This window comes from Mesoplodon mirus (assembly GCF_964341445.2).
Source record: "Mesoplodon mirus genome assembly, chromosome: 5".
NCBI lineage: Eukaryota > Metazoa > Chordata > Mammalia > Artiodactyla > Ziphiidae > Mesoplodon > Mesoplodon mirus.
The window spans coordinates 38,428,188-38,454,400 of record NC_138980.1 but is presented as its reverse complement, the minus strand read 5'-3'; the positions used below and the strand labels follow the sequence as shown (position 1 = coordinate 38,454,400).

At 52.6% G+C, this 26,213-nt stretch overlaps 1 protein-coding gene across 1 annotated transcript in view; it reads left to right on the top strand.

Annotated features, from left to right (window-relative positions):
• The window catches only part of FBN3 (fibrillin 3), a gene marked incomplete at both ends in the record, with an annotated part of 58,778 nt that overhangs the window by 23,311 nt on the left and 9,254 nt on the right, over positions 1–26,213 (top strand). The window contains 28 exons of the mRNA XM_082623234.1: positions 31–153; positions 592–717; positions 832–954; positions 1,667–1,789; positions 2,148–2,309; positions 3,268–3,336; positions 4,698–4,823; positions 8,287–8,412; positions 8,791–8,940; positions 11,530–11,601; positions 13,505–13,630; positions 13,915–14,040; positions 14,490–14,615; positions 14,972–15,088; positions 17,002–17,130; positions 17,629–17,748; positions 18,472–18,597; positions 19,266–19,418; positions 19,563–19,628; positions 19,847–19,972; positions 20,373–20,492; positions 20,615–20,737; positions 21,556–21,690; positions 21,852–21,977; positions 22,877–23,083; positions 23,575–23,700; positions 24,250–24,372; positions 24,548–24,664. Of these exons, the coding sequence (XP_082479360.1) occupies positions 31–153; positions 592–717; positions 832–954; positions 1,667–1,789; positions 2,148–2,309; positions 3,268–3,336; positions 4,698–4,823; positions 8,287–8,412; positions 8,791–8,940; positions 11,530–11,601; positions 13,505–13,630; positions 13,915–14,040; positions 14,490–14,615; positions 14,972–15,088; positions 17,002–17,130; positions 17,629–17,748; positions 18,472–18,597; positions 19,266–19,418; positions 19,563–19,628; positions 19,847–19,972; positions 20,373–20,492; positions 20,615–20,737; positions 21,556–21,690; positions 21,852–21,977; positions 22,877–23,083; positions 23,575–23,700; positions 24,250–24,372; positions 24,548–24,664 (3,492 nt within the window). The remainder of the gene's footprint in view (positions 1–30; positions 154–591; positions 718–831; positions 955–1,666; positions 1,790–2,147; positions 2,310–3,267; positions 3,337–4,697; positions 4,824–8,286; positions 8,413–8,790; positions 8,941–11,529; positions 11,602–13,504; positions 13,631–13,914; positions 14,041–14,489; positions 14,616–14,971; positions 15,089–17,001; positions 17,131–17,628; positions 17,749–18,471; positions 18,598–19,265; positions 19,419–19,562; positions 19,629–19,846; positions 19,973–20,372; positions 20,493–20,614; positions 20,738–21,555; positions 21,691–21,851; positions 21,978–22,876; positions 23,084–23,574; positions 23,701–24,249; positions 24,373–24,547; positions 24,665–26,213) is intronic.

The window sequence follows — 26,213 nt, the reverse complement described above, 5'->3', positions numbered from 1 at the left end:
CCGGGGGACTCTGGGTTCCATCTCCTGCAGACCTGGATGAATGCGCCTTCCAGGAGCATGGGTGCAGCCCGAGAGCTGACTGCCTCAACACCCCCGGCTCCTACCGCTGTGCCTGCCCCCTGGGCTTTACTGGGGACGGCTACTTCTGCGAAGGTGAGGTCGGGGGGTGGGATGGGAGGGCTGGAGGGGCCCGAGAGGGACAGCCATGGGGGCTGGATTCCAAGGTGGCCACAGTGGTCAGTTGGCTTCCCGACTTGCACTGACCCACCCACCCACCCCGTGGGTGCCGGAGAGAACGTGCCTTCAGCATTTGGGGCCACAGGCCAGACCCTGAGTCCCTGGAGGCAGTGTTCTCCCCTGGACTCAGAATGCATGGAGCCTTCTGGATGTGCTTACTTCCTGGCGGCCCTCCACTCCAGATCCTGAGTGACCAGGTCCCCTATCTGGTCCCTGGCCCTGACTTGGTCACCTGCCCTCCAAGTTCCCCGGGCTACTTGCCAGCTCCCTGGAACCCTGGGTGACTGAAGGATTTGAGTGACAGGGGCCACCTGGCCAGCTGACCCCCAGCCCTCCGTCTCTGGGTCCCCTTAGACAGGGACGAGTGTGCGGAGAACGTGGACCTTTGCGAGAACGGGCAGTGTCTCAATGCCCCCGGGGGGTACCGCTGTGAATGCGAGATGGGCTTCAACCCCACAGAGGACCAGCACGCCTGCCAGGGTGAGGTCTGGGGCTGCCGGGGTGTGGGCGGGTCCCTGGAGCCGCTGGCACTGGGGGTGACAGGAGTAGGATGCCAGGTGGGCTGGGCTGCGCTGAGCTGGGGTCTCCCCCCAGATGTGGACGAGTGTGTTCTCGGGAACCTGTGTGTGTTCGGGAGCTGTGAGAACCTGCCAGGCATGTTCCGCTGCGTCTGCGATGAGGGCTATGAGCTGGACCGCGGAGGCGGCAACTGCACAGGTGTGGGGTCCGTGGGGCTGGGGAGGGGGGTTGCGGCTCACTCCCTCACTGCCCACAGATCTCTTCTCACATGTCCTCTCATGGAGGCGGCCTTGTGTGACCCCCGTCTCCAGTAGTGCTCCTGCCCCAGTAACCTTCATCATCCTCATTTATCATCCCCTGAATAAATGCAGTGGATCAACAAAGTCGAGCTCCCTCCACCACAACCATCAAAATGGTCTCCCACCTGTGTGTCCCAAACAGGGTTCGGCAGTAAATATTTTCAGGTTTCGGCCATACAGTCTCTGCCCTGTTGCTCGGAAACAGACACAGGCAATAAGTGAATGAATGAGCGTGCCTGTGTGCCAATAAAACTTTATTCACACAAACAGATAGGGGGCCGGATTTGGCCCACAGGTTGTAGTCCGCCAGCCCCTGGCTCAAAACGTCCTGAATGTTGCATTTTGTAGGTTCGCTCGTGGAATCTGGGGCAGGGAGAGCTGTCAAGGGCAAACCTCCAGGCCAAGTAGAACGGAGCAGGGGAGGGCATGGGGTCGCCTGGGACAGGGCAGACCCCAGAGGCTGCTGTCCCATCAGGCTTTCTTCCCGGGGAAGGATGTGACCTTGCCCCTAAGCCTGGCCCCCAACAGCCAGGGCTTGACTCCCTGAGAAGAATGCAGGAGGGAAGCGGGTCAAGGGAGGGCTTCCTGCTGACGGTGCCCCCACCCTACAGATGTGAATGAGTGTGCAGACCCCGTGAATTGCATCAACGGCCTGTGTGTCAACACCCCCGGCAGCTACCTCTGCAACTGTCCCCAGGATTTTGAGCTGAACCCCAGCGGGGTGGGCTGCGTGGGTGAGCACACACTCCACTCCGGGTGGGGTTTTGGGGTCAGTGGGCTGGATGGGACCATAGCCTGGGTCACCCAGATCCACCTGTTCCTGACACACAGGCCCTTGGCCAGAGTGATCATCCCGATCGTCTGTTGAGATACAGCCTTCTGCTCTAGACAGACAGACGCATAGAGTCACACGTGCACACACAAATATGCATGCACACAATTCAACAGTCACACACAGAGGCACCCATGCACACACAGACACACACAGAGTAACACACAGTTACACATACACAGAAGTGCAAACACACACACACATACACACACACCATTTCTCCCCCACCACTTGCTAACCATCCCTTTCTGCCTCTTAAGACACCCGGGTCGGGAACTGTTTCCTGGACACACAGGACCGAGGGGACGGTGGCATTTCCTGCAGTGTGGAGATTGGGGTTGGCGTCACCCGAGCATCCTGCTGTTGCTCCCTGGGACGGGCCTGGGGCAACCCCTGTGAGCTGTGCCCGCTGGCCAATACCAGTGAGTCCCTGGGGGAGTGGGGGCGGGGGAAGGCAGAGACCTAGCCCTGGTCCAGGCTCCCGCAGGGCTTAGTGGGTCATCTCTGCTAAGGGAGGGACACTGGGAACCAGAGAGGGAGAAGGGCTCGCCCTGGGTCACACAGCATATTCTCAGCAGTTCATCATCTAGGTCTCTCCCCAAAGTCTCCTTCTGCCATCTCTTCCTGCAAATTCTTTGTGTGTTTATATTCACTTGCTCACTCAGTCAATCAACAAACATTGAGCATTCCTCTGTGTCCTGTCGTAGGGGTGGGGACCTAGAGAAGGATGGACCGCAACCGCTGCACACTGCCCCTTACCCGTAAACCAACAGTCCCTGGACTGTTGAGAGTGGAACTATCCTAAGGGCCTGTTTGAGGCGTAGTGATGGGTCAGGAGGAAGCCATGGAGAGGCAGGGGGTAAGGGAAGCCTTCCCAACATAGGGACTTGAATGAGGTTTTGAAGGATGTGTAGGAGTTTTCCAGGCAGAGTAGGGGAAAGGGTGTGGGGTGCAGTGGGAAGAGCATGTGCAGAGTCGTCAGGTGTGAAGTAGGGAGGCAGCTGTCCACCTATTCAGGGGTGTGTGTGTGTACATCCAGGGTCTTCCTTTCATGGGGGAAACTTGTGGTCACACTAGGGTCTGGTTTTGGATCACAAAGAATCCCTCCCTACCCCCAGCTACTACCACAAGATCCATCTGCTCACATGTTGAATTGTGAGCACATGTTTATACACACACGCACACACTGGATCCTCCAGGATTGGATCAATGTCTCTGGCCCCAAGAGGCTGAGGAGGTAGGGGATGTAGTTTCTGTGCTAAAGGGATGCAAGGCCCACTCTTGAGCCCTTTCTAGGGGACCTCCCCTCCCTTGCTTCCCCTGAGCTTTGCCCAAATGCCCCATCCCACAGCCCCTCACAAGCACCTCTTTCCCTTGCAGCTGAGTACAGAACCCTGTGCCCAGGGGGTGAGGGCTTCCGGCCCAATCCCATCACCGTCATTCTGGAAGGTGAGTTCCTGGTAGACTATCCACTGATTGACCTTCCTCTCATTCCCCCCTCAGCGAGGAGCAGAGTTGGGCAGCTTTGGGGTTGGGGACAGATCCTCTCAGCCATCTCCTCTTCTACCTGTTGGTTTATTGATTCATTCTTCTATCCACCTCCATCCACCCGTCGATCCATTCCCCTCTCATCTACCCACCCATACATCCATTCCCTATTTATCCATTCTTCCTTCCTTCTTCCATCCATTCATCCATCCATCCATCCATATATATAAGTACGTTCATCCATCTACTCACCTACCCACCCACCCATCCATCCACTCATTTATCTTTTCGTCCATTGACCCATTTGCTTATTCACCCATCTAGCACTTTTCATATCCACCCATCCACACATCCATCCTCCCATATCCATCCATCCACCCATCCATCCATTCCATCCACCCATCCATCCACCCATCCATCCATTCCATCCACCCATCCATCCATCATTCCATCCACCCACCCATCCACCCATCCATCCATCCACCCACCCATCCATCCATCCATCCATCCATCATTCCATCCATCCATTCATCCATCCATCCACCCATCCATCCATCATTCCATCCACCCACCCACCCATCCACCCATCCACCCACCCATCCATCCATCCATCCATCCATCATTCCATCCATCCATTCATCCATCCATCCATCCATCCATCCATCCATCCATCCATCCATCTATATCTATCCTTCTATCCATGGGGGTAATGAGATTGGAGAATTCCATCAAGACGGAACTTTGTGATGGATGGATAGATGAAAGGATGTTCTATCCAATGAAGGGAAAGAGGATGAATTCAGGGTGACATTGACCCAGGAGAGTCTGGGTGCAGCCTCCAAATATCTAACAGCTCTTGGGTATTCTTTTTTTTTAAATTAATTTATTTTATTTTTGGCTGCGTTGGGTCTTCATTGCTGCACGCGGGCTTTCTCTAGTTGCGGCAGGCGGGGGCTACTTTTCACTGCGGTCTGCTTGCTTCTCATTGTGGTGGCTTCTCTTGTTGTGGAGCACGGGTTCGCAGTGCGTGGGCTTCAGTAGTTGTGGCTCGCGTGCTCTAGAGCACAGGCTCAGTAGTTGTGGTGCGTGGGCTCGGTTGCTCCATGGCATGTGGCATCTTCCCGGCCCAGGGATCGAACCCATGTACCCCGCATTGGCAGGCGGATTCTTAACCACTCCGCCACCAGGGAAGTCCCTGAGTATTCTTAAAGAAGCAGGACTGACTCTCCGGGACCCTGGAGAGCCCAGGGCAAGGCGTGGGTGTCCCCCAAGTCCTCTGCTTGGATTTACCTTCCAATCACAGCTTCCTCACTTCCTGACAGACATTGACGAATGCCAGGAGCTGCCAGGGCTGTGCCAGGGGGGCAACTGTGTGAACACCTTCGGCAGCTTCCAGTGCGAGTGTCCACCTGGCTACCACCTCAATGAGGACACCCGCATCTGTGAGGGTGAGCTTGAACCCACCCCATCCTCCCTGCCTTCCTGCTCAGCCTCACCTCCTTTTCAGGTACTGGGGCCTCACATGCCCCTCGGAGTCTGCTCACCTGCTTTGCCTGCCTGGGGCCCATTGGAAGGGTTGGGAAGGCTTCCTCGGAATGTCCCAATCTACCGTCTGCTCCGCTGCCCCTTCCCCGTATCCCCATTGCCTGACCTCCAGCCTCCTTCCCACTCAGAAATGACCTGGTTTTATCTCAGCAGCCATGCCCTTCTTCCTTTGATCAAAAGCTGAACAAGGCCCAGAGCTAAGAAGGGGAAGGGAAAGACACCAAAGGAACAGCCATACCTTTCCTTTTCACTTGTCTCCTTACTGTCCTCTTTTGCATCTTAGTAACAATGAACAGTTAACTGGTGTCTGTGGTTGCATGTCACCACGGTGCTGAGCATCTGCATTTGTCATTCGTTCATTCACCAAAACAGCCTCATGAGAAAGATGTTCCTATTATGACCCCATTTTTCAGATGCAGAAACTAAGGCTCAAGGGGGTTAAGTCACTTGAGAGGTACCAGCTAGTAAGTGACTGAAACTGGCTTTGAGCCCAGCCATTCTTATCCTTGAGTCTTAGCTCTTTTGATGCAATATATGAAATTCATTCCTTCATTCATCCATCCATCCATCCATCTGTCCACCAATCCATTCTTTTTCTTCTTTGCAACAGTATTAACTGAGCACCTGCATGCAACCAGACACTGACATCAGCACACGAGGACAGTAGATGTTTCACTCTGATCAGCACTCTTTAGAAACTCAAGGAGATGGCAAAAGGAGGGAGAGATCTAAGATTGAAAGCCCAGTTTCCTTTCTACATGGAGGTGGGAGCTTTCAAACAAGAGTCAGAACCCAAAATGCTTGAAAAATATCTCATCCCTCCCTGCCTCCCCTATTCCCTAGACTCTCAAGGGAAAAAGGGAAAAGTCCTGTCATCAGATATGGCCCTGTGCTGCATTTCTTGACCGTCACAGGGCAGGGAGACTTCAACCTGAATGTTAACCTTGGCTGTGGAGCCTCGCAGGGCCAGTTTGTGCCCTTGAGGGCTGCAGGCTTGCAGCATTTCCCAGCTTTCAGACTCAAGGGCCCTGTACTCCAAAGGGTGCCATTCCCCCACCCTTCCCACCCCCGCTTAGTTTAATGCTCTGCTGTCGCCATCTTGAAATTCTTCATATACTTTGCACTGGACAAATTCTGTAGCCAGTCCTTATCAAACATTTTGTCTAACTCCTAGAATCACTAAGTCATATGGTAATTCTATGTTTGACTTTTTGAGGAACTACCAAACTGTTTTCCACAGCAGCTGCACCATTTTGCATTTTCACCAGCAACATAAGAGGGTTCTAGTTTCTCCACATCGTTACCAACACTTGTTATTTTCCATTGTTTAAAATACTATCCTAGCGGGTGTGAAATGGTATCTCATTGTGGTTTTCATTTGTATTTTCCTAATGACTAATGAGGTTGAGTACCTTTGGAGAAATGTCTATTTAGGTCTTTTGTCCATTTTAAAATTGGATTGTTTGCCTTTCTGTTGTTGAATTGTGAGAATTCTTTATATATACTGGATATAAGACTCCCATCGGATATGTGATTTGCAAAGAGTTTCTCCAGTTCTGTGAGTTGTCTTTTCACTTTCTCGATGGTGTCTGCTGATGCACAACAGGTTTAAATTTTGATGAAATCCAATTTATCTGGGTTTTTTTTTTTCCTTTTGTGGTTTGTGCTTTTGGTGTCATATCTAAGAATCCATTGCTAAACACAAGGTCATTAAGGTTTACCCCTGTGTTTTCTTCCAAGAGTTTTATAGTTTTAGCTCTCATGTTTAGGTCTTCTATTTTGAGTTAATTTTTGTATATGGTGTGAGCTAGGGATCCAACTTCATTCTTTTGCCTGTTGGTATCTAATTGTCCCAGCACCATTTGCTGAAGAGACTTTTCTTTCTGCACTTTGTTGAAAATCAATTGACTGTAGATGTCTTGGTTTGTTTCTGGTCTCTCAATTCTATTCCACTGATTTATAGTTCTAGCCTCATGCCAGTACCACTCTGTTTTGATTACTATAGCATTGTAAGTAGGTTTTGAAATGGGGAAGTGTGATTCCTCCAACTTTTTTTTCTTTTCTCAAGATTGTTTTGGCTGTTTGGGGTCCCTTACAATTTCATATGAATGTTAGGATCAGCTTTTCCATTTCTGCCAAAAAAAAGAGAAGTCACTGGTATTTTGATGGGAATTACATTGAACCTATAGATCACTTTAGGGAGTATTGCCATTTTAACAATAATGAGTCTTTTAATCCATGTACACAGGATGTCTTTCCATTTATTTAGGTCTTCTCTAATTTTTTTCAGAAATGTTTTATAGTTTTCTGTGTACAAGTCTTTTACCTCTTGGGTTGAATTTATTCTTAAGTATTTAATCTTTTGGATTCTATTATAATTGGAATTATTTTCTTAATTTCCTTTTCAATTGTTTTTTCATAGTTTGTAGAAATACAACTGAAATTTCTATGTCAGTGTGTTGATCTTGCATTCTGCGTTGTGCCCGCTTCATTTATTAGCTCTAATAGTTTTCATTCTGTGGATTCTCTAGGATATTTTATATATCAGATCCCCTGGTTTTGTACGTTTTTGACTGGATTCCTGAGTTCCTCAAAAGTTAATTTAGTCAGTTTTTGCTCAGCTCAATAGTTGTTTTTGTGGAGGAATAAAGCTCTGACATTCCCTATTCTGCCATTTTTGGAAATGTCACCCCTAGCTTGCTAATATTCCACCACCTGTTTTTGTATAGCCCACTAAGAATGCTTTTCACATTTTTAGGTTATTGGAAAAAATCAAAAGGAGAATAATACTTTGTGCTGCATGAAAATGACATGAAATCCACATTTCAGTGGCCATAAATCAAGTTTTATTGGGGCACAGCATGCTAGTTTGTTTACCCATTGTCTATGGCTGGCTGCTTTCACACTACCATGGCAAAGTGAATAGCTCACCAGAGACCATTGTTTGGCTCGCAAAACTGAAGAAAACATTTACTGCCAGCCCTTTACAAAAAATGTGTGCTGCTTCTGGACTAAGGGATCAGTCAGATTGAGAATCAACTTTTTTCTTTCAAGAATATTTTATTCATAGGGCTCTTGCTCCCTATTGCATCACACTGAGAAGCACATGATTGCCCCACTCTTGGTGATAATATCATTAATTCATGAGCTCAGGTCATATTTTTTCTTAATAGAAGTGGGATCATAATAAACTTTTTTCCCCACCTAACACTGTGCCATATCTTTACACATCACTAAGATGTCTGTGCATTTTAACCTAATCTTGAAACTAAACTCAACCGCATAGCGAAGTGGCCCTAGCAGACCTGGGGTGGGGAGTTATCCAGAAAATTCCTGGACGCAGACAATTCCTCCCTCCCCCTGCAGACATCGATGAATGCTCTGCACACTCGGGCATCTGTGGCCCTGGTACCTGCTACAACACTCTGGGGAACTACACTTGTGTCTGCCCAGCGGAATACCTGCAAGTCAACGGTGGCAACAACTGCATGGGTACGAAGTGTGATGATGGGGGAGCCCAGCAGTTGTGGAAAAAGCACTCGGGTGTGGGAGGGGCTTCTGGGAGTCCCCAAGCTTTGGAAGAGTGTGGAGAGGCATGTTTGTGGGAGGAGAGAGGGAGGGTGAGTGTATTTGAGATGCTGGTATGCAGCAGTGAAAAAGGCTGCAGGGCTCAGGGACCCAGGGCTGCTGTGTATGGTTGTCCAGGTTGTGCACTGCCCAAGAAAGGCTAAATGTGAAGGGCACCCTCATGTGTGTTGGGGAGAAGTCAAGCCAGTAATTTCCAAATGGATTTGTGAATGAGTTCCTATCTCTCTGGCTCTCTTCCTCTGGTGTCTCTTGCCTGCATCCTTCACCCCAACCCAACTGCAGACATGAGGAAGAGTGTCTGCTTCCGGCACTATAACGGTACATGTCTGAATGAGATGACCTTTAACGTGACCCGGAAGACGTGCTGCTGTTCTTACAACATTGGCCAGGCCTGGAATAGACCCTGCGAGGCCTGCCCAACTCCTGCCAGCTGTAAGTGCCCCTCCCTGGCCTTCATTCCAGCTTGGCCCTTTTTAATGCAGTGTTTAATGAGGCACACCGCACTTAGGACTCCCAGATGAGTCTGTGTTGTTTTGATGAGAGCTGAAGTGTTGAAGTTCCATCCCAATCAACGTATGGAAAAATCAATACTTTTAAGTAGGGCAAGGCATCCTTCTATTTCACAGACTCGAGGAATTCAGGATGGATCAGTGAGGCTTTCATTTGTGCTAAAGAACCTTGAACACTCACAGATTATTTGGGGGGGGGGGTCAGTGAGTGAGTGCCTAGGGCCAGAGAGAAAAGCACAGCTGGTTAGAGGCACCAGGGCCCCATGAGCTGCGGGCGGAGCAAGCTTGCAGAAGCTCTGGGGAGGATTACAGAAATGTCGGTCAGGATGGAGAAAGGTATTCCAGGCAAGGAACAGCAGGAGCAAAGTCCTGAAAGAAGGACTGAGCAGAAGACCTTTTTGGCAGTTGGGATGAGACCTATTAGGATGATCTAGCAACCAGCCCAGGCATGAGAAAGAGCTGCAGGAATGGAGCGGTGAGTAGAGAGGATAACTAGGGAGTTACAAGTGTATTAGTGCTATGGACTGAATGTTTGAGTTCCCCCAAAATTCATATGTTGGAGCCCTAACCCCCAGTGTGATGGCATTTGGAGGTGGAGCCTTTGGGAGTTAATTAGGTCATGTGGATGGAGCCCTCTAAATGGGATTAGTGCCCGTATAAGAAGAGACACAAGAAAGGTTCTCTCTTTGCCACGTGAAGACACAGCAAGAAGACAGACAGGAAGAGTTCTCAGCAAACACCAGATCTGCCAGTGCCTTGATCTTGGACTTCCCAGCCTGCAGAACTGTGAGAAGTAAACGTTTGTTATTGAAGCTATCTAGTTCATGGTACTTCCTTATAGCAGCCTGAACTAAGACAATTAGTTTCCTAGGGTTGTGGCAACAAATACCACAAACTTGGTGGCTTAAGAAAAAAAAGAACACCAGAAACGTATTTTCTCACAGTCTTGGAGGCTAGACGTCATAAATCAAGGTGTGGGCAGGGTCACGCTTTGTTCAGAGGCTCTAGGGATGAATTTTTACTTGCTTCGTCCAGTTTCTGGTGGCTCCAGGCATTCTTTGGTGTTGCTTGACTTGTACCTGCATCTCCTCCGTCTCTGCCTTCAACTCATATGGCTTCTCCCTGTGTCTCCACATGTCTCTTCATTTCTTATAAGGACACCAATCATTGCATTAGGGCTACTCTGATCCAGGATGACTTTAACTTGATTGTATCTGCAAAGACCCTATTTCCCTCACATTCAGAGGGTCTGGATAGACATGAACTTTGGGGGTGGAGGGTCATCGTTCAACCCAGTGTCGTATGAGAAGGGGTCATTACTGGCTGGCTGAGTGCCGGGCCCTGTTCTGGGTTCTAGGAAATAAGAATAAGGTAGACCCAAGCTGTGCAGTCTGGGAGGAAACTGCAGACAGCCAAGTCTGGTCATGAGATTGTCAAGACAGATCAAATGTCACTCACAAATTATGTGCTGGGAGTTAGGTACCTACCTGAATCTTATGCACCTGAATCTGAGGTGCAGGTTGAATATGATGAGACAGAAGTCCACACTAGGCATAGGGGCCACTGAGATTGGTCTGTTCTCATCATGATACAGGCAGAAGAGCAAGTGAGGAGCAGGGCAGGGACCTGGGGAAAGGTGGCACTGCCCAAATGCCTGCCCATGTCTGTCAGGTGGGTCCAGGGACACCCACCCACCTGGGGATCTAGGTCGGGCAAGCAGCATCTTGGTGTCAGCAGTGGGATACAGTCAGAGAGTGAATTGCCCTGGAAGAACCAAAGGATGGTGTCATCAGCTGTCCAGGGCCAGAGTGGTGGGCTGCCCTGAGTCCTCAAGGTTGAAGTGGACTATGCTAGGGAACAGCAAAGGGAACAGCATATGCAAAGTTCCGGTAGCATGACAGAGCAGGACACGTCCAGACATGGAATGAAATCATATAACAGAAGGGCAGGAGATGCTGTTGGAGGAAAGGTGGGGCTGAGGGTGAAGGTTCTTGAGGTCCAGACTGAACAGTCTGCATTTTTTTTTTTTTTTTTTTTTGCGGTAGGCGGGCCTCTCACTGTTGGGGCCTCTCCCCTTGCGGAGCACAGGCTCCAGACGCGCAGGCTCAGCGGCCATGGCTCACGGGCCTAGCCGCTCTGCGGCATGTGGGATCTTCCCAGACCGGGGCACGAACCCGTGTCCCGTGCATCGGCAGGCGGACTCCCAACCACTGCGCCACCAGGGAAGCCCCAGTCTGCATTTTATAGTGAGGACAGTGGGGTGTGTCTGGTGGCACTCATGCAGGGAAGAGATGAGGGAGGTCATGTCTATGTGTTAGAAGATCACACAGGTGAATGGCACCCGTAACCCTCCCAGTGCTGGTCAGAGTGGAGGGAGGGAGAGGGACTAGTTATCAGAGGCTGGGTGAGCACTGGGCTACAGGGGTGGACAAGCTGATCAGAGGAGGAGGAGGTGTCCTCCCAGGGAGGCTGCAGCCCCAGCGCCCTGCCTTCCCCATTCTCCTTTGCCCAGTGGATTACCAGATCCTGTGCGGAAACCGGGTTCCCGGGTTCGTCATTGACATCCACACGGGGAAGCCCCTCGGTGAGTGACCCCCACCCTCCTGCCTGTAGCCCCAGGTCACTCTGTGCCCAGAGCCCTTCCCCCTCTCTTCTCCTCCCCCGACAGCCCTTTCCCTTCCACCCTCCCCCACCCCACACCCTCACTCTTCCAACTCCCCAGGCCAGGAATCCTGCCCCTTTTTTAAAAAAAGCAATGAGAGTATTTTTATTAAATTGTTATTCATTTTTTAAAAATTCTGTAAAAATACACATAACATAACATTTACCATTTTAACCATTTTTATGTGTCCAGTTCAGTGGCATTAATTACATTCACACTGTTGTACTAGCATCCCCACCCTCCATCTCCAGAACTCTTCATCTTCCCAAACTGAAACTCTGTCCCCATGAAACACTGACTCCCATCCCCCTCCCCCAGCTCCTGGGAACCCCCATTCTACTTTCTGTCTGTAAATCTGACCTCATAGAAACAGATGCATACAGTATTTGTCCTTTTGTGTCTGTCTGGTTTCACTCAGCATAATGCCCCCAAGGTTCATCCGTGTTGCAGTGCGGAGCGGAACACTCCCTTTTTAAGTTAAGTGAGGTTTTGTACAATTTAATACCTGAATGCCAAATTTCAGCCGTGCGGTGTTTCACTGATGAACTTATTTTCAGTTGTTTTCATTCCACGGTTGTATTCTCCTTATTTTCAACAATTGGAACAGAGCAGATAAGAGCAACTCCCCCTCCAGTCACCCCCTCAAATCTAAGTCTCCTTCATACTCTCCCAAGGTCATAAGTCAGTCTCCCATGGATGGATACAGGCTGATTCCAGGTTCTTTTATATAAACAATAGATTTATTGATTTATAATTCATGCTTTACGCCTGGAGTATTTCTTTCTAGTTCTTTCTTCATGCATTTAAACACACATAGAGATCTGCCTTTGAAAATGTATGGCATTGTTTTCTGGGGAGTTGGACATAAATTCTGTGCTTTCTTATGTCTTGTCTGCAACTTATTTTTCTCGCCCAGCAAAGAGTCGTGAAGAACCAGCCAGGTTACTACACGCAGCACTGCCTCCCTCTTTGCCCTGCTTTGTAGTATTCCATACGTGGACACATCCCAGGTCATAAGTCAGTCCCCCATGGATGGACACATAGGCGGATTCCAGGTTCTTTTATATAAACAACAGCTTTATTGAGATATAATTCACTTCACCCATCAAAAGCGCACAATTCAGTGGGTTTTCGTATATTCACAGAGTTGTGCCCCATCACTTCAAGTTTGAACATTTCATCACACAAAAAGAAACCCTTTCCCCATGAACAGTCATTCCCTGTTCTGCCTTCCCCCAGCCCCTGGCAACCACTATTCCACTTTCCATCTCTTTGGATTTGCCTGTTCTGGACGTTTCATATAAATGGAATCGTACGGTATTTATTTTGTCCTTTGGGGACTGGCTTCTCTCACTGAGCATCATGTTTTCAAGGTTCGTCCACGTTGTAGTGAGTGTCAGTGCTTCACCCCTTTTCCAGGATGAATCGTATTCCCTTGTAGGGAGGGACCACATTGACCACATTTTGTCATCCATTCCTCCGGTGATGTTTCCAGTTTCTCGCTAAACGTCACCGCAGGTCCTCCCGGAGTGCAGCTTCCTGCTCACACACGGGGCTGCTTCATTCCCGGAGACCCCACAAAGCAGGCTTGCTGGGTCACAGCAAATGTGCATTTTTGTTGAGAAAGAGGCTCTCTCCCCCTGCCTTCCCTCCCACATCCTGATTTCTTTCCGGTGTGAGCAGATATAGTTTGGCCACTGCAGAATTTTTCAAGTGTGTGCTGGTTGGGGGACACATCTTCTCCTAGACTGCATGATCTCTTAGGTCAGGGTCCCCAGACGTTGCCGGGGGCTGGGCTGCTTCTGACGGCTGGCGCCCTCCCCAGACATCGACGAGTGTGGGGAGATCCCTGCCATCTGTGCCAATGGTGTCTGCATCAACCAGATTGGGAGCTTCCGCTGCGAGTGCCCCGTGGGCTTCAGCTACAACAGGGTGCTGCTGGTCTGCGAAGGTGCCGCCCCCCTGCCTCCCCAGCCCCGGGTGGGATGCTGGTCCCCCCATCCCAGCCTGTGCTCTCTGGGCAAGTCTTTTAAACCCCGTGAGCCTCAGTTTCCCCCTCTGTGTATGGGGCTCACGCCTTTCCGAGGGGCTCCATCCCACATCACCCCGCTCAATGTGGTACTGGCTGCTTCTGGAGGGGACCACCTGCTCTGAAGTGGGGGGGGGCTGGGTTTAAGGTTTGATTCTGCAGGGAAGCGTCTCTTTCAACCCCACCCCGCTGGCTGTACTCCCCAGATGTGGACGAGTGTGCCAGCGGGGAGAGCCCCTGCCAGCAGAATGCCAACTGCATCAACATCCCCGGCAGCTACCGCTGCAAGTGCGCCCGAGGGTACAAGCTGTCGCCAGGCGGGGCTTGTGTGGGTAAGTGGGGACCCCAGTAGAGAGGTGAGGGAGTGGGGTGTAGGACAAAGCCAGACTCTGCCTCCCGCTGTGACTTGGGTAGGGCACGGCTCTGTCCAGGCTTTGTTCCTTGGCTGTACTTTTTTTGGGGGCGGGGGCTGTGCCACACTGCTTGCAGGATCTTAGTTCCCTGACCGGGGATCGAACCCGTGCCCCACTGCAGTGGAAGCGTGGAGTTATAAGCTCTGGACTGCCCGGGAATTCCCTCCTTGCCTGTACTGTGGGGTGGGGGTGCTGAGAGCATCTGTTAACAGGGGAGTCATGAGGGTGAAATGGGAGGTGAAGCATTTGCCCTGGGACAGCAGCTAGAATGGGTAGGCGGTCGAGCTCTCCCACTGCCACGTGCGATGGCTCGCAGCACACTGTGGGGTGGGGACTCCGGGGGCACCACACTCCCTGCCCTCCCTCAGGACGGAATGAGTGTCGGGAGATCCCAAACGTCTGTAGCCATGGCGACTGCGTGGACACAGCTGATAGCTACATGTGCCTGTGTCACCGTGGCTTCCGGGCTTCTGCAGACCAGACCCTGTGCCTGGGTGAGAGCCCCCTCTGCTCCTTCCTCCTAGGCCAGGCTGCCAAGGGCGAGGGGCCATGGGTCTACACCTCCCTGGGGTGGGGATGGTGCTTCTCTCCATCCTGATTCACAGACTCACAGCTGTGAGCCCTGGCACCTAAGACCTTGGGTAAATGACTTATTCACCTCCCTGCACCTCAGTTTTCCCATCTGTAGAATGGAAGTGATAAATAGGGATATTTCCCAGCCGTCACTTCCCATCCACCTGGGCAGGGCGAAGTGCAGGAGAGGGGGGCTGGGTCCAGCCAGGCCCTCACTGCCCAAGCTGCCCGATGCCCTGGGTGAGCTGGGCAGGGATCAGGGGCTTTGCTCTGGCAGACGTCGACGAGTGTGACCAGCAGCCATGCGGAAATGGGACCTGCAAGAATATCGTCGGCTCCTACAGCTGCCTCTGCTTCCCTGGCTTTGTGGCGACACACAACGGACATTGCGTGGGTGAGCTGCCCAGGCTGGTGGGCAAGCCTCAGTGCACCCCCACTGAAAAGTGGGTTCTTGGCTTGAGGGTGCCCCTCTGAAATAAAGGATCTCGCCCCAGGGGTGCCTTCAGGAAAACAACCTCAGGGGATTGAAAACTAGTTAACCATAAAGTTCTCCAAACCCCTTCAATTGTCAAGTACCAAGGGTCCCTCACTAGAGCTTACACTCAGGTTGATAAGAAGGAGATGGACAGTACAGAGAGAAAGGTGAACAGTGAAGACAAGACGTGGGTGGTGTGATGCTGGCAGTTGAGTGCAGTGGTTGAAAGTTGATTCCAAGGTCAGGTGGTGTGAGTTCAAATCCCAGCTTTGCCATCTGCCAGCTGTGTGACCCTAGGCAAGTCATTTTACCTCTCTGTGCTTCAGTTTCCTTCTCTGTAAAAAAAAAGATTAATAGTAGTACCTACCTATCTTAATATCAGACCAAATTGACTTCTTTTTTTATAAATTTATTTATTTATTTGTTTATTTATTTATGGCTGTGTTGGGTCTTCGTTGCTGCGTGCGGGCTTTTATTTTAGTTGCAGCGAGCGGGGGCTACTCTTCGTTGCGGTGCATGGGCTTCTCATTGCGGTGGCTTCTCTTTTCGTGGAGCATGGGCTCTAGGCGCGTGGGCTTCAGTAGTTGTGGCATGCGGGGTCAGCAGTTGCGGCTCACAGGCTCTAGAGCGCAGGCTCGTTAGTTGTGGCGCATGGGCTTAGTTGCTCCATAGCATGTGGGATCTTCCCGGACTAGGGCTCGAACCTGTGTCCCCTGCATTGGCAGGCGGATTCTCAACCACTGCACCACCAGGGAAGCCCCCAAATTGACTTCTGAACAATGAATATTACCAGAAATAAAGAGAGTCAATATATATTGATTAAGGGGTCATTTCTCTGAGAAGACATAACAATCATAAATGCATATGCAGCTAGCAATAGAGCTTCAAAACACATGAAGTAAACATTGATAGAACTGAAAAAGAAATAGACAAATCCATAATTACAGTTAGAGGCTTTAACACTCCTTCCTCAGTAATAGAGGAAACAAGTAGAAGATCAGTAAGAATATAGAACACCTGAACAATCATGTGAGCCACCTAGACCTGAGTGATATTTATAGAACATCCCAGAACATACATTCTTCTCAGGTGCACATGGACCTTCACCAGGAAAGACCATATTCTGGCCATAAAATAACAAAATTTTAAAAATTGAGGTTACACAAGATAGGTCCTTGGAATGTAAGTGAATTAAACTAGAAATCAGTCACAGAAAGATATCCAGAAAATCCCCAAATGTTTGGAAGTTAAATAATATACTCCCAAAGAATCCATAGAAAAAGGAACAAATCATAAAGAAAATTAGAAAACATTTTGAATTAAATGAAAACGGAAACACAACAAAATTTGAGGGATAAAGCTAAGGTAGTATGTACAGGCAAATTCATACCCTTAAAATGCTCATATTGGCGTCTGCTTTTTTTTTGATTTTTGTTTGTTTGTTTGTTTGTTTTGTTTTTGGGGTTTTTTTTTGCGGTACGAGGGCCTCCCACCGCTGTGGCCTCTCCCGCTGCGGAGCACAGGCTCCGGACGCGCAGGCCCAGCGGCCATGGCTCATGGGCCCAGCCGCTCCGCGGCATGTGGAATCCCCCCGGACCGGGGCACGAACCCGCGTCCCCTACATCGGCAGGCGGACTCCCAACCACCGCACCACCAGGGAAGCCCTGGCGTCTGCTTTATAGGATAGTTGGAGGGTTAATATACAGCTGGTATATAAGTGCTCAGTAAATTGAAGTCATTGCCATCAACTCAACTTTGTGAACAGAAGAGCAAGGGAGGCTCAGAGCCCTAGGCTATGTGGGTGACGCCACTGGCCCATCTTCCATCTGCAGACATGGATGAATGCACCACCATCGTGGGGCAGGTGTGCCGATTTGGCCAGTGCCTTAACACAGCAGGCTCCTTCCACTGCCTCTGCCAGGATGGCTTTGAGCTCACAAGTGATGGGAAGAACTGTATAGGTGAGTCTCACCATGGTGCTGGAAGCCATCTCAGCCAGCCCCTACTCCAAGTTTACCCGCAGTTGGTACTTCTGAGTGAGCATGGTTCCATTTCATAAGCATGCATTTATTTTAAGGTATAAACCCAGCACATCACACCCATGTTTTCACAGGGTTTGTAGTTTAGGGTGAGGCTGTCTTGAAGCTCTAAGTTTTATGAAGTATGGTATAATAGAGGTGTTGAATGGATGCCATGGAAACCATGAAAGGGGTGTATAAGTGGCTTGAGACTAGGAACTTTGCCTCCCCTTCCCCTGGCTCCACCTATAATCCCCATCAAGACCGAGAATATTCTTCTCCAGATGTCCCTGTTTTCCTGAGTATCAGCCCTTCCTCTGGATCCAGAAAGGCTTGTCTGGGGGCCTTGGCTATCATGCAGTGACCATAGGTGCCGGTCCTAGCCCCAGGCAAGCCCCTGCCACCAACTGTTGCTGGGACCCCTCCTCCTCCTCTCCCCAGACGCCAACGAGTGTCTCAGCCTTGCGGGAACCTGCCTGCCAGGCACTTGCCAGAACCTTGAGGGCTCCTTCCGCTGCATCTGTCCCCCCGGCTTCCAGGTTCAGAGTGACCACTGTGTCGGTGAGTGTCTGGCCTCACCTCCCAGCTTTGGGGCCAGGGAGGTACCTCCGGGCCTCTGTTCTTCCCCCATCTGTAAAATGGGAATGCCAGCTGGGGTGGTGGTGAGTGAAGAGATGCAGTTAGCACAGTGCCCAATACAGCTCCATATACTGTTATTGTTATTAGGGTGCTCTCTTGGCTCGGGGCTCGCTCTCTCTGGGGCCCCCAGGCTTCCTCGTGAATACTATAAAATGAGCATGGGTGTGTGGGTCTCACTGCACCAAACATGGAACTTCTCGCTTGATGAGTGGTGGTCAAGGACCAGTCTGGCCTGAACACCTCTGGTCCACTCATCCACTTGGACTAGCCTTGTACAGCCTGGGCTAATGTGGGCCAATCTGGCCTTAGCAGATGGGCTAGCCTAGTACAATGCAAGCTAACTTCTTCCACTGTAGGCTAATTTTATCTAGTCTTAGTTAGCTGTGTATAAATTTACTCTCTAAAGATGAACTTTTCCAGACCATGACCCCTACCCTGGAGACACCTTCTAGGAAAGACCCCCCACACACACTGCCCACCTGGTGCTCCAGCTAATCCTGAGCCCTGGGGACCCCACCCTGCGTCAGTCCCTGGACCCTCCCTGGCTGGGCCCCCCACTCCATCTGCCCCTCCCAGCAACCGAGGCCGCCCACCCCAGTGGAGCGCCTGCTGCACCCCACCCACCTCATGTCCCTGCCCCTCCAGACATCAACGAATGCTTGGAAGAGCCCAACCTGTGCCTCTTTGGCACCTGTACCAACAGCCCCGGGAGCTTCCAGTGCCTCTGCCCGCCTGGCTTTGTTCTGTCTGACAACGGGCACCGTTGCTTTGGTGAGTCTTGGGCCAGGAAGCACACAGGGTTAGGGAAGAGGTGGGAGGTGGGGTGAGGAAGAGCTGGATCACCCAGAAAGGGGGCTGCAGTTTCTTGTATGGATCTCCAGGAGCCTTGTCCAGTGTGGGCTAGCCTCACCCAGGCTGAGCTGGCCTCTTCTCTCCCAGGTTAGGGCAACAAGGCAGAGGGCAGGGCAACTCAACAAGTATTTTTTGTTATGGGGGCCAGTGGTGAACCAAACCCCAACCTATCTGTAAGGACATCTCAGGCCGGTGGTGGTCCAGGGCTAAGGACTGGGAGTCAGTAACGAGGATTTGGAGTCTGAAATCTGGGTCCTCTGGCTCTCTGGAATGAGTCACTTTGCCTCTCCAGGAAAGGAATTCTGATCCAAGAATAACGTGGCTAGGTTTGACCATTCTCCCAGCCTGGGATGACCCCCACAGATGTGAATGTGGGGTGTTGCTGGAAAGGATTCTCAGATTTTCAGCAAAAACTCCAGGGCTGACCCTCATTGGCCCAGTATGGGTCACGTGTCCATCCCTGAACCAATCACCATGGAGTGATTCTGGAGTGTCCTGATTGGTCGCTGGTAGGGTCAGGACCACCCTATTCATGATGACTAGGGTGGCTAGCCCTCCTGGCTTTTCTCTGGGGAATCACCCCACAGACACACGGCAGAGTTTCTGCTTCACCCATTTCGAGGCTGGAAAGTGCTCGGTACCCAAAGCTTTCAACACCACCAAGACCCGGTGCTGTTGCAGCCAGAGGCCCGGCGAGGGCTGGAATGACCCCTGCGAGCTGTGTCCTCAGGAGGGCAGTGGTGAGCACCCGCCCCTGTCAAGTGTCCCCTGACCCTGCCTGCCTGCCTCCATCTGCTCTCCTTCAGCCTTCCCTACACACAGGGACATCCTGGGGGCTGCACGTGGCCCCAGACCCTCACCTCCCTTCCCCTCTCGGTGTCCAGCCGCCTTTCAGGAGCTGTGCCCCTTTGGCCACGGGGCAGTCCCAGGCCCGGATGATTCTCGGGAAGGTGAGCCCCTCGCCCACGTGCTAAGAGCCCCCCTGGGCCACCGCAGTCTCCTCCTTTCCCGCCCAGCCCTGTCTGGGCTCTACCCTAGTTCCCAAGTCTCAGGCTCCCTCCTCGACCCATGGGTAGCCCTGGACCCCACCCCCCTGGAGGGAAGGAAGAGACCCTGAGTGTGGCCAGGGCATGACAGATGCCGTACCTGCAACCTCCGCTACCTGCAGACGTGAACGAGTGTGCGGAGAACCCTGGCGTCTGTGTTAACGGCTTTTGTGTCAACACTGATGGCTCTTTCCGCTGCGAGTGTCCTTTTGGCTACAGCCTGGACTTCACAGGTGTCAGCTGCGTGGGTGAGTGACCAGCCCGCCCCAGCCTTCTTCCCAGGGAAGGAGGGAGCCAGGGAGGGCAGACACCACCCAAGGCAGCACCCTGCTGCTCAGCCACTGTCACTCTTCCCCCACCCACTTGTCCTTGCTGTTTATTCACTCATTCATTTATTCATTTACTTATTCATTCACGCATTTGCACACTTTTCATTCATTTACTTGCTCTTCACTCATTCATTCACTCACTCATTTACTCATTCACTTATTCATTGAACACATACTGCATGCCTGCCCTGCGTCCAGCCTAAAGGTGCAGCAGATCTGGCCCTATCCAGTATGTAGACAGTCAGCAGGAGGCAGACAGGATCATGTCAAGGGTGGGAGCCCTCTGCAGTCTCTGACCACCCCCTTACCCCCACCCCAGACACAGACGAGTGCTCCATTGGACACCCCTGCGGGGAAGGCACCTGCACCAATATCATTGGAGGCTTCGAATGTACCTGTGCTGATGGCTTTGAGCCTGGTCCCATGATGACTTGTGAGGGTACGACCCTGCCTGCCCAGACCTGGGCTGTGTGATGGGGGTGAGGGGGGCTGGCCTGAGAGAGGGACAGGGGGTCCTGCAGGCAGACCCCGCCCAGCCGGCACCTCCACTGACCTCCACAGACATTGACGAGTGCTCCCTGAATCCCCTGCTCTGTGCCTTCCGCTGTCACAACACTGAGGGCTCCTACGTGTGCACCTGCCCAGCTGGCTATGCCCTGCGAGAGGATGGGGCCACGTGCCGAGGTAGGACCCGTATGGGCAGGCGGGCTATGGATAGGGCCCTGGGGCTCCCCATGCCTCGGTCCCAAGAGAAAATGAAGAAATAAGACCTCTGCCTCCAAGGGTGGGAATAAGCAATAAGTGATAAAGTGAGGGAAGAGCTGAGGCAAGTGAGGGTGCAATGGGGGCTCTTTTGTGAGTAGTGATTCTGCTTTTATGGTTATGAAAGGGGGTGCTAGCATCTCCTTGGCTCCCCAATCTAACAGAACAGTGAGTGTGGCTTTGGAGGCCTCTCCAGTTGTGGCTGGACATTCTCTGAGTGGGGTAGCACAGTGGGGACAGCGATTGTGCCCCTGACCCAGGAACATGTGGCAATGTCTGGAGACTTTCTATTGTCACAGTTGGGTGGGTAGGTGGGTGCTACAAGCATCGAGTGGCCAGGGGTGCTATTCAATATCCTACAGTGTGCAGAAGAGGCTCCCACCACAAAGAATTTTCTAGTCCCAAATGTCCACAGTGTCGAGGGTAGAAACCCTGGCCTGCGACTTGGTCCCTCAAGAGCTATTTCAGAGTCAGTGTTCCAGGGACCACAGTGAAGGCCAGACAGATTCACAGACCCTGATGTAGGCAGGGGTTGCGGGTGTTTGGGGGCAGTTGTGACCCCCCCCTCCCTTGGCTTCCCAGGAGGTCTGGGACGGTCGGGGGAGGAACGGGCGCCTGGCAGTGCTTCAAGGACCTCTGGCCACCGAGGCCACCGGGGAGTGGAGTCCAGGTCCTCACATCCTGGAATTGGTCCATGGTGTGTCTGGTCTTGAGCGCCATTGGTCTGGGGTTGCCCGCAGATGTGGACGAGTGTGCAGACAGCAAGCAGGACTGCCACACCCGGGGCATGATGTGCAAGAACCTCATCGGCACCTTCACCTGCATCTGCCCCCTGGGCATGCGGCCCCAGCTGGGCTCTGGGGAGGGCTGCACAGGTACAGGAGGGCTTCAGGCATGCAGGGCCTCCCTGCCCCCGATGGATGGGAGAGTTCAAAGCCAGAGGGCGTGGGTGGGCGGACATCGACCCTGGAGGTGTGGAGGCCAACTCAAGGGACTCTGGCCTCCACCCCCGCCTTCCGCATCCCTCCTGCCTCAGATGATGATGAATGCCATGCCCAGCCCAGCCTTTGTGCCAACGGCCGCTGCGTCAACACCGCAGGCAGCTTCCGCTGTGACTGTGACGAGGGCTTCCATCCCAGCCCTGGCTTCACTGAGTGCCACGGTGAGTGTGGCCAGGCCCAGGTATGGCACCACCACCTGGGAGCTCCCCAAGGCGGGGACGGGGCCAGGGGCACCGAGAGGGTCACTGAGCCAATCCAGACACACGTGTCCACCGCACGCCCCCAGCTTCCCTTTGTCCCTTCAGTCAAACCCCCTGAAAGATGAGAGCATCTTCCCCCTGCCCTGTCCATCATCACACCCAGGAACCGGCCCTCCGCAGGTTCACCACATCCTAAGGGCTAAACCTGGAGGGCGACCCAGTGGTACCGTCTGTCCTGGCGACTTGTCTGTCCCTGCCCCCACAGTCCTTGCCACTCTTCTCCCTTTTCACTCTCCCCTGACCCCGAGCGCAGTCTCCACCCCGCAGCTTCAGATCAAGCGTGTGTATCCAGCTGTCTCCTGGACACCCCCATCCCCCACGCATCCCACGTTCAGCTCAGCATCTTTGCTCCCCAAGCCTCAGTGATGCCCTACCTCCCACCCGGACCCCCAAGCCAGCCTCCTGGAGTAACCCAATGGCCTCCTCCCCACTTCCCTGGACGTCACCCCTCGCTCTGTCCCTACTGTCTGTCCTGGACGCCACCACCTTTTGCCTCCACGCTGTCCCTTGTTCTCTCTGCGGCCAGAGGGATGCTGCCCTCTGACCTCAGAAAGCCATCCTCTGCAGCCCTCTCCGATTTGGGGTCTGCAGCTTCTGCCACAGCCCAGCCCCAGCCCCGAGAGGGCGTTTAACAGCACTAAGCAACCACAGCTTGCAAGATGTCACCCCATGCACGGGCACAGATGCGTCGAAGATGCTGGGAGCCCACGTGTAGACTCTCAACACCGCTGGACGCCACGGGGAAGGGGCACCCAGACAGCTCGTTCCTCCCACCCACCATCCCCACCCATTCTCTCCAGACACCCGGCAAGGGCCCTGCTTCTCCGAGGTGCTGCAGGCCACGTGCCAGGCTCAGTCCAGTGGCGGCGAGGCGGTCACCAGGGCCGAGTGCTGTTGCGGGGGTGGCCGCGGCTGGGGCCCCCACTGCGAGCTCTGTCCCGTGCCCGGCACTGCCGCCCACAAGAAGCTGTGCCCCCACGGCTCGGGCTACACCGCCGACGGCCGAGGTGGGTGGCGATCTGTTCACGGTTGTGTGTCTGTGCTCCAGCCGGTGTCAGAGTACGTGAGCCAGTGTGTGCATCTCTGTGCTGGCAGGTGTGTGGACCAGCGTGAACCAGAGCCTGTTCATCGCTCTGCGTGTGTGCGTGTGTCCTTTGTTCTGTGTGTGCGGGCTCATTAGTGAGCGTGTGACTGGTGTGCAATGCTTGTGCCTCCATCTCTGCTTCCATGTATGTGCATGGGGTGCCCTGAGAAGGTGTCGCTGATGAGGCTGTGGTGTGGGTGTGTCCCCACCACGGGGATTCTCAGCGTCCAGCGGAAGCAGTTTTATTCGCCTCAGGGTGGGGTTCACAGGGGCCAGGCTGCCAGCTCTGGGGTGCCGGGAGGGGAAGTAGATGCTGGCCTTGCGTCCCGGGAGAGGGCTGGTGGGCCCAAGGGAAGCGGCATGCCCTGGTGACCCAGGGGGGATGGCCCCAGCCAAGCCCTGCTTGTCCCTCAGACGTGGATGAGTGCCGTGTGCTCGCTCACCTGTGCCCTCATGGCGAGTGCATCAATAGCCTTGGCTCCTTCCGCTGCCACTGCCGGGCTGGGTACACGCCTGACACCACTGCCACAGCCTGCGTGGGTGAGCCCCCTGCCCCAGCCCCTGAGCCTCTCCATGCAGCGCCTGGCACACACCCCCGTGAGAAAACCGAGACCAGAAGCAAAGCATCCTTGTTTCTTCCCTCCACCCCCAGCCCATATGGACCACTTTCCTCCTGTTATCTGGTGCATCCTAAGATTTTTCAGTCACGTTGTGTAGCGGGTGTTCATCTAAGTCAGGGTCAGCAAATTCCTGCCCAAGGGCTGAGTCCAGCCCTCTGCTTATTTTTGTTAATAAAGTTTTATTGGCACACGGCCACGCCTATTTGTTTCCTTACCCTCTGTGGCTGTTTTCCTGCTACAGAGGCAGGGTTGAGTAGCTGGGATTGAGACTGTCTGGTCCGCCAAGCCAAATATATTTATTCTCTGGCTTTTTACAGGAAAAAAAAAAAGCCAGTTCCTTGTGTAAGCCCACAGATACTGAATAGCTGGGGTCCAGGAAGGAGGCCTCAGCAGGGTGGGGGTGGGAATCCCAGCCCCTGAGCCCCCAGGAATGTCTGACTGACCCTCCTGAGTGCTGCGTCCCCTCTAGATGTGGACGAGTGCAGCCAGGTCCCCACGCCATGTCCCTTCCTCTGCAAAAACACCAAGGGCAGCTTCCTGTGCGCCTGCCCCCGAGGCTACCTGCTGGAGGAGAACGGCAGGATCTGCAGAGGTGACGTCCCTCTCTCCCCACCCACGCGCCATGGGGCTCTGTCCCTGTCCCCACAGGGGCATCTCACACCCTCCCACTGCATGGGGTCGGGTGCCGTCTCCAGGGTGTCTCCCCTGGGAAGCCCCCAGTCCCGGCAGGCCCTGCCCTGAGCCCGCTGGGACCCTCTGTGCTGCAGACGTGGATGAGTGCTCCTCCAGGCAGCACAACTGCCAGTTCTTCTGCGTCAACACCATCGGTGCCTTCACCTGCCGCTGTCCCCCTGGCTTCACCCAGCGCCACCAGGCCTGCTTCGGTGAGTCCTCTCGGCCCTCGCGGCTGGTGCTTGGCCCCAGCCTTCACCAAGTAAGTGGCAAATACACAGAGTGTGCCAGACATCGGGGACACGGGTGATTAGAACAAAGCCCTTGCTCTGTCGCTGCTTACGTCCTGGTGGCAGCTGGTACCTCAGTCTCCTTCCTTGCCCTAGGGACCTGGGAGGCCACCCTCAGGAGTCTCTCTGACCTTGGCCCAGGACACCTACCCTCGCCCTTGACCTGCCGAGTCTCTCGGCAGAGGGCCTCCCCAGGGTGCCCCCAAAAGCCAAGGGGCTCACGCAATCCAACCGTCACTTCTTAGTGTCTTGTGACCTGGGAGAACCAGACCCCCAAGCGCTGAACCTAGACACGGGTGGCTTCATTCAGGCTCCCACGAATCCACTCAGCCAACACCTGCTGAACACCTGTGTACCAGGCAGTGTTCTAGACTAGAGCTCAGCAGACTCCAGCCCCCAGGTCAAGCCCGGCCCCCTGCTTGCTTTTGTCAATAAAGTTTTATTGGCACACAGCCATGCCCATTCATTTACGTATTGTCTGTGGCTGCTTTTGCTACAACAGCAGAGCCAAGTAGTTGCCACAGAGTAAAAAGTATTTCCTACCTGGTTCTTTAGGGAAGCAGTTTGCCTCGTCCTGTTCTAGACCCTGAGGGCACAGCAATTGAACACAAGGGTCAAGCTTGCTGCCTCATGAACCATCCCTTCTGTCAGGGAATGACTAGAAACAAACATAGCAAATTACCACTGTAGCGTGTTAGAAGGTGATGTGGGACATGAAAGAAAGAAAAAGTAGAAAGCAGGGGAAGGCAATCAGGAGGGCTGCAATATAATTCTTTTTTTTTTTTTTTTTTTTGCGGTACGCGGGCCTCTCACTGTTGTGGCCTCTCCCGTTGCGGAGCACAGTCTCCGGACGTGCAGGCTCAGCAGCCATGGCTCACGGGCCCAGCCGCTCCACGGCATGTGGGATCTTCCCGGACCAGGGCACAAACCCATGTCCCTTGCATCGGCAGGCAGACTCTCAACCACTGCGCCACCAGGGAAGCCCTAATACTATTTTTTAAGTGAGATATAATTGACATGTAACATTATATTAGTTTTAGGTGTACAAAATAATGACTCGATATTTATGTATATTGCAAAGTGATCACCGCAATAAGGCTAGTTAACATCCATCATCACATAGTTACAAAATTTTTTTCTTGTGATGAGAACTCTTAATATATACTCTCTTAGCAACTTTCAAACATACAGTACAGTATTATTTTTGTTTCCTTAACAGATTTTTTAATTTAATTTTTATTTTATATTGGGGTATAGTTGATTTACAATGTTGTGTTAGTGTCAGGTGTACAGCAAAGTGAATCAGTAATACATATACACATATTTATTCTTTTTCAGATTCTTTTCCCATATAGGGTTATTACAGAATATTGAGTGGAATTCCCTGTGCTATACAGTAGGTCTTCGTTGATTATCTATTTTTGTGTGTGTATATGTTAATCCCAAACTCCTAATTCATCCCTCCCCCTCA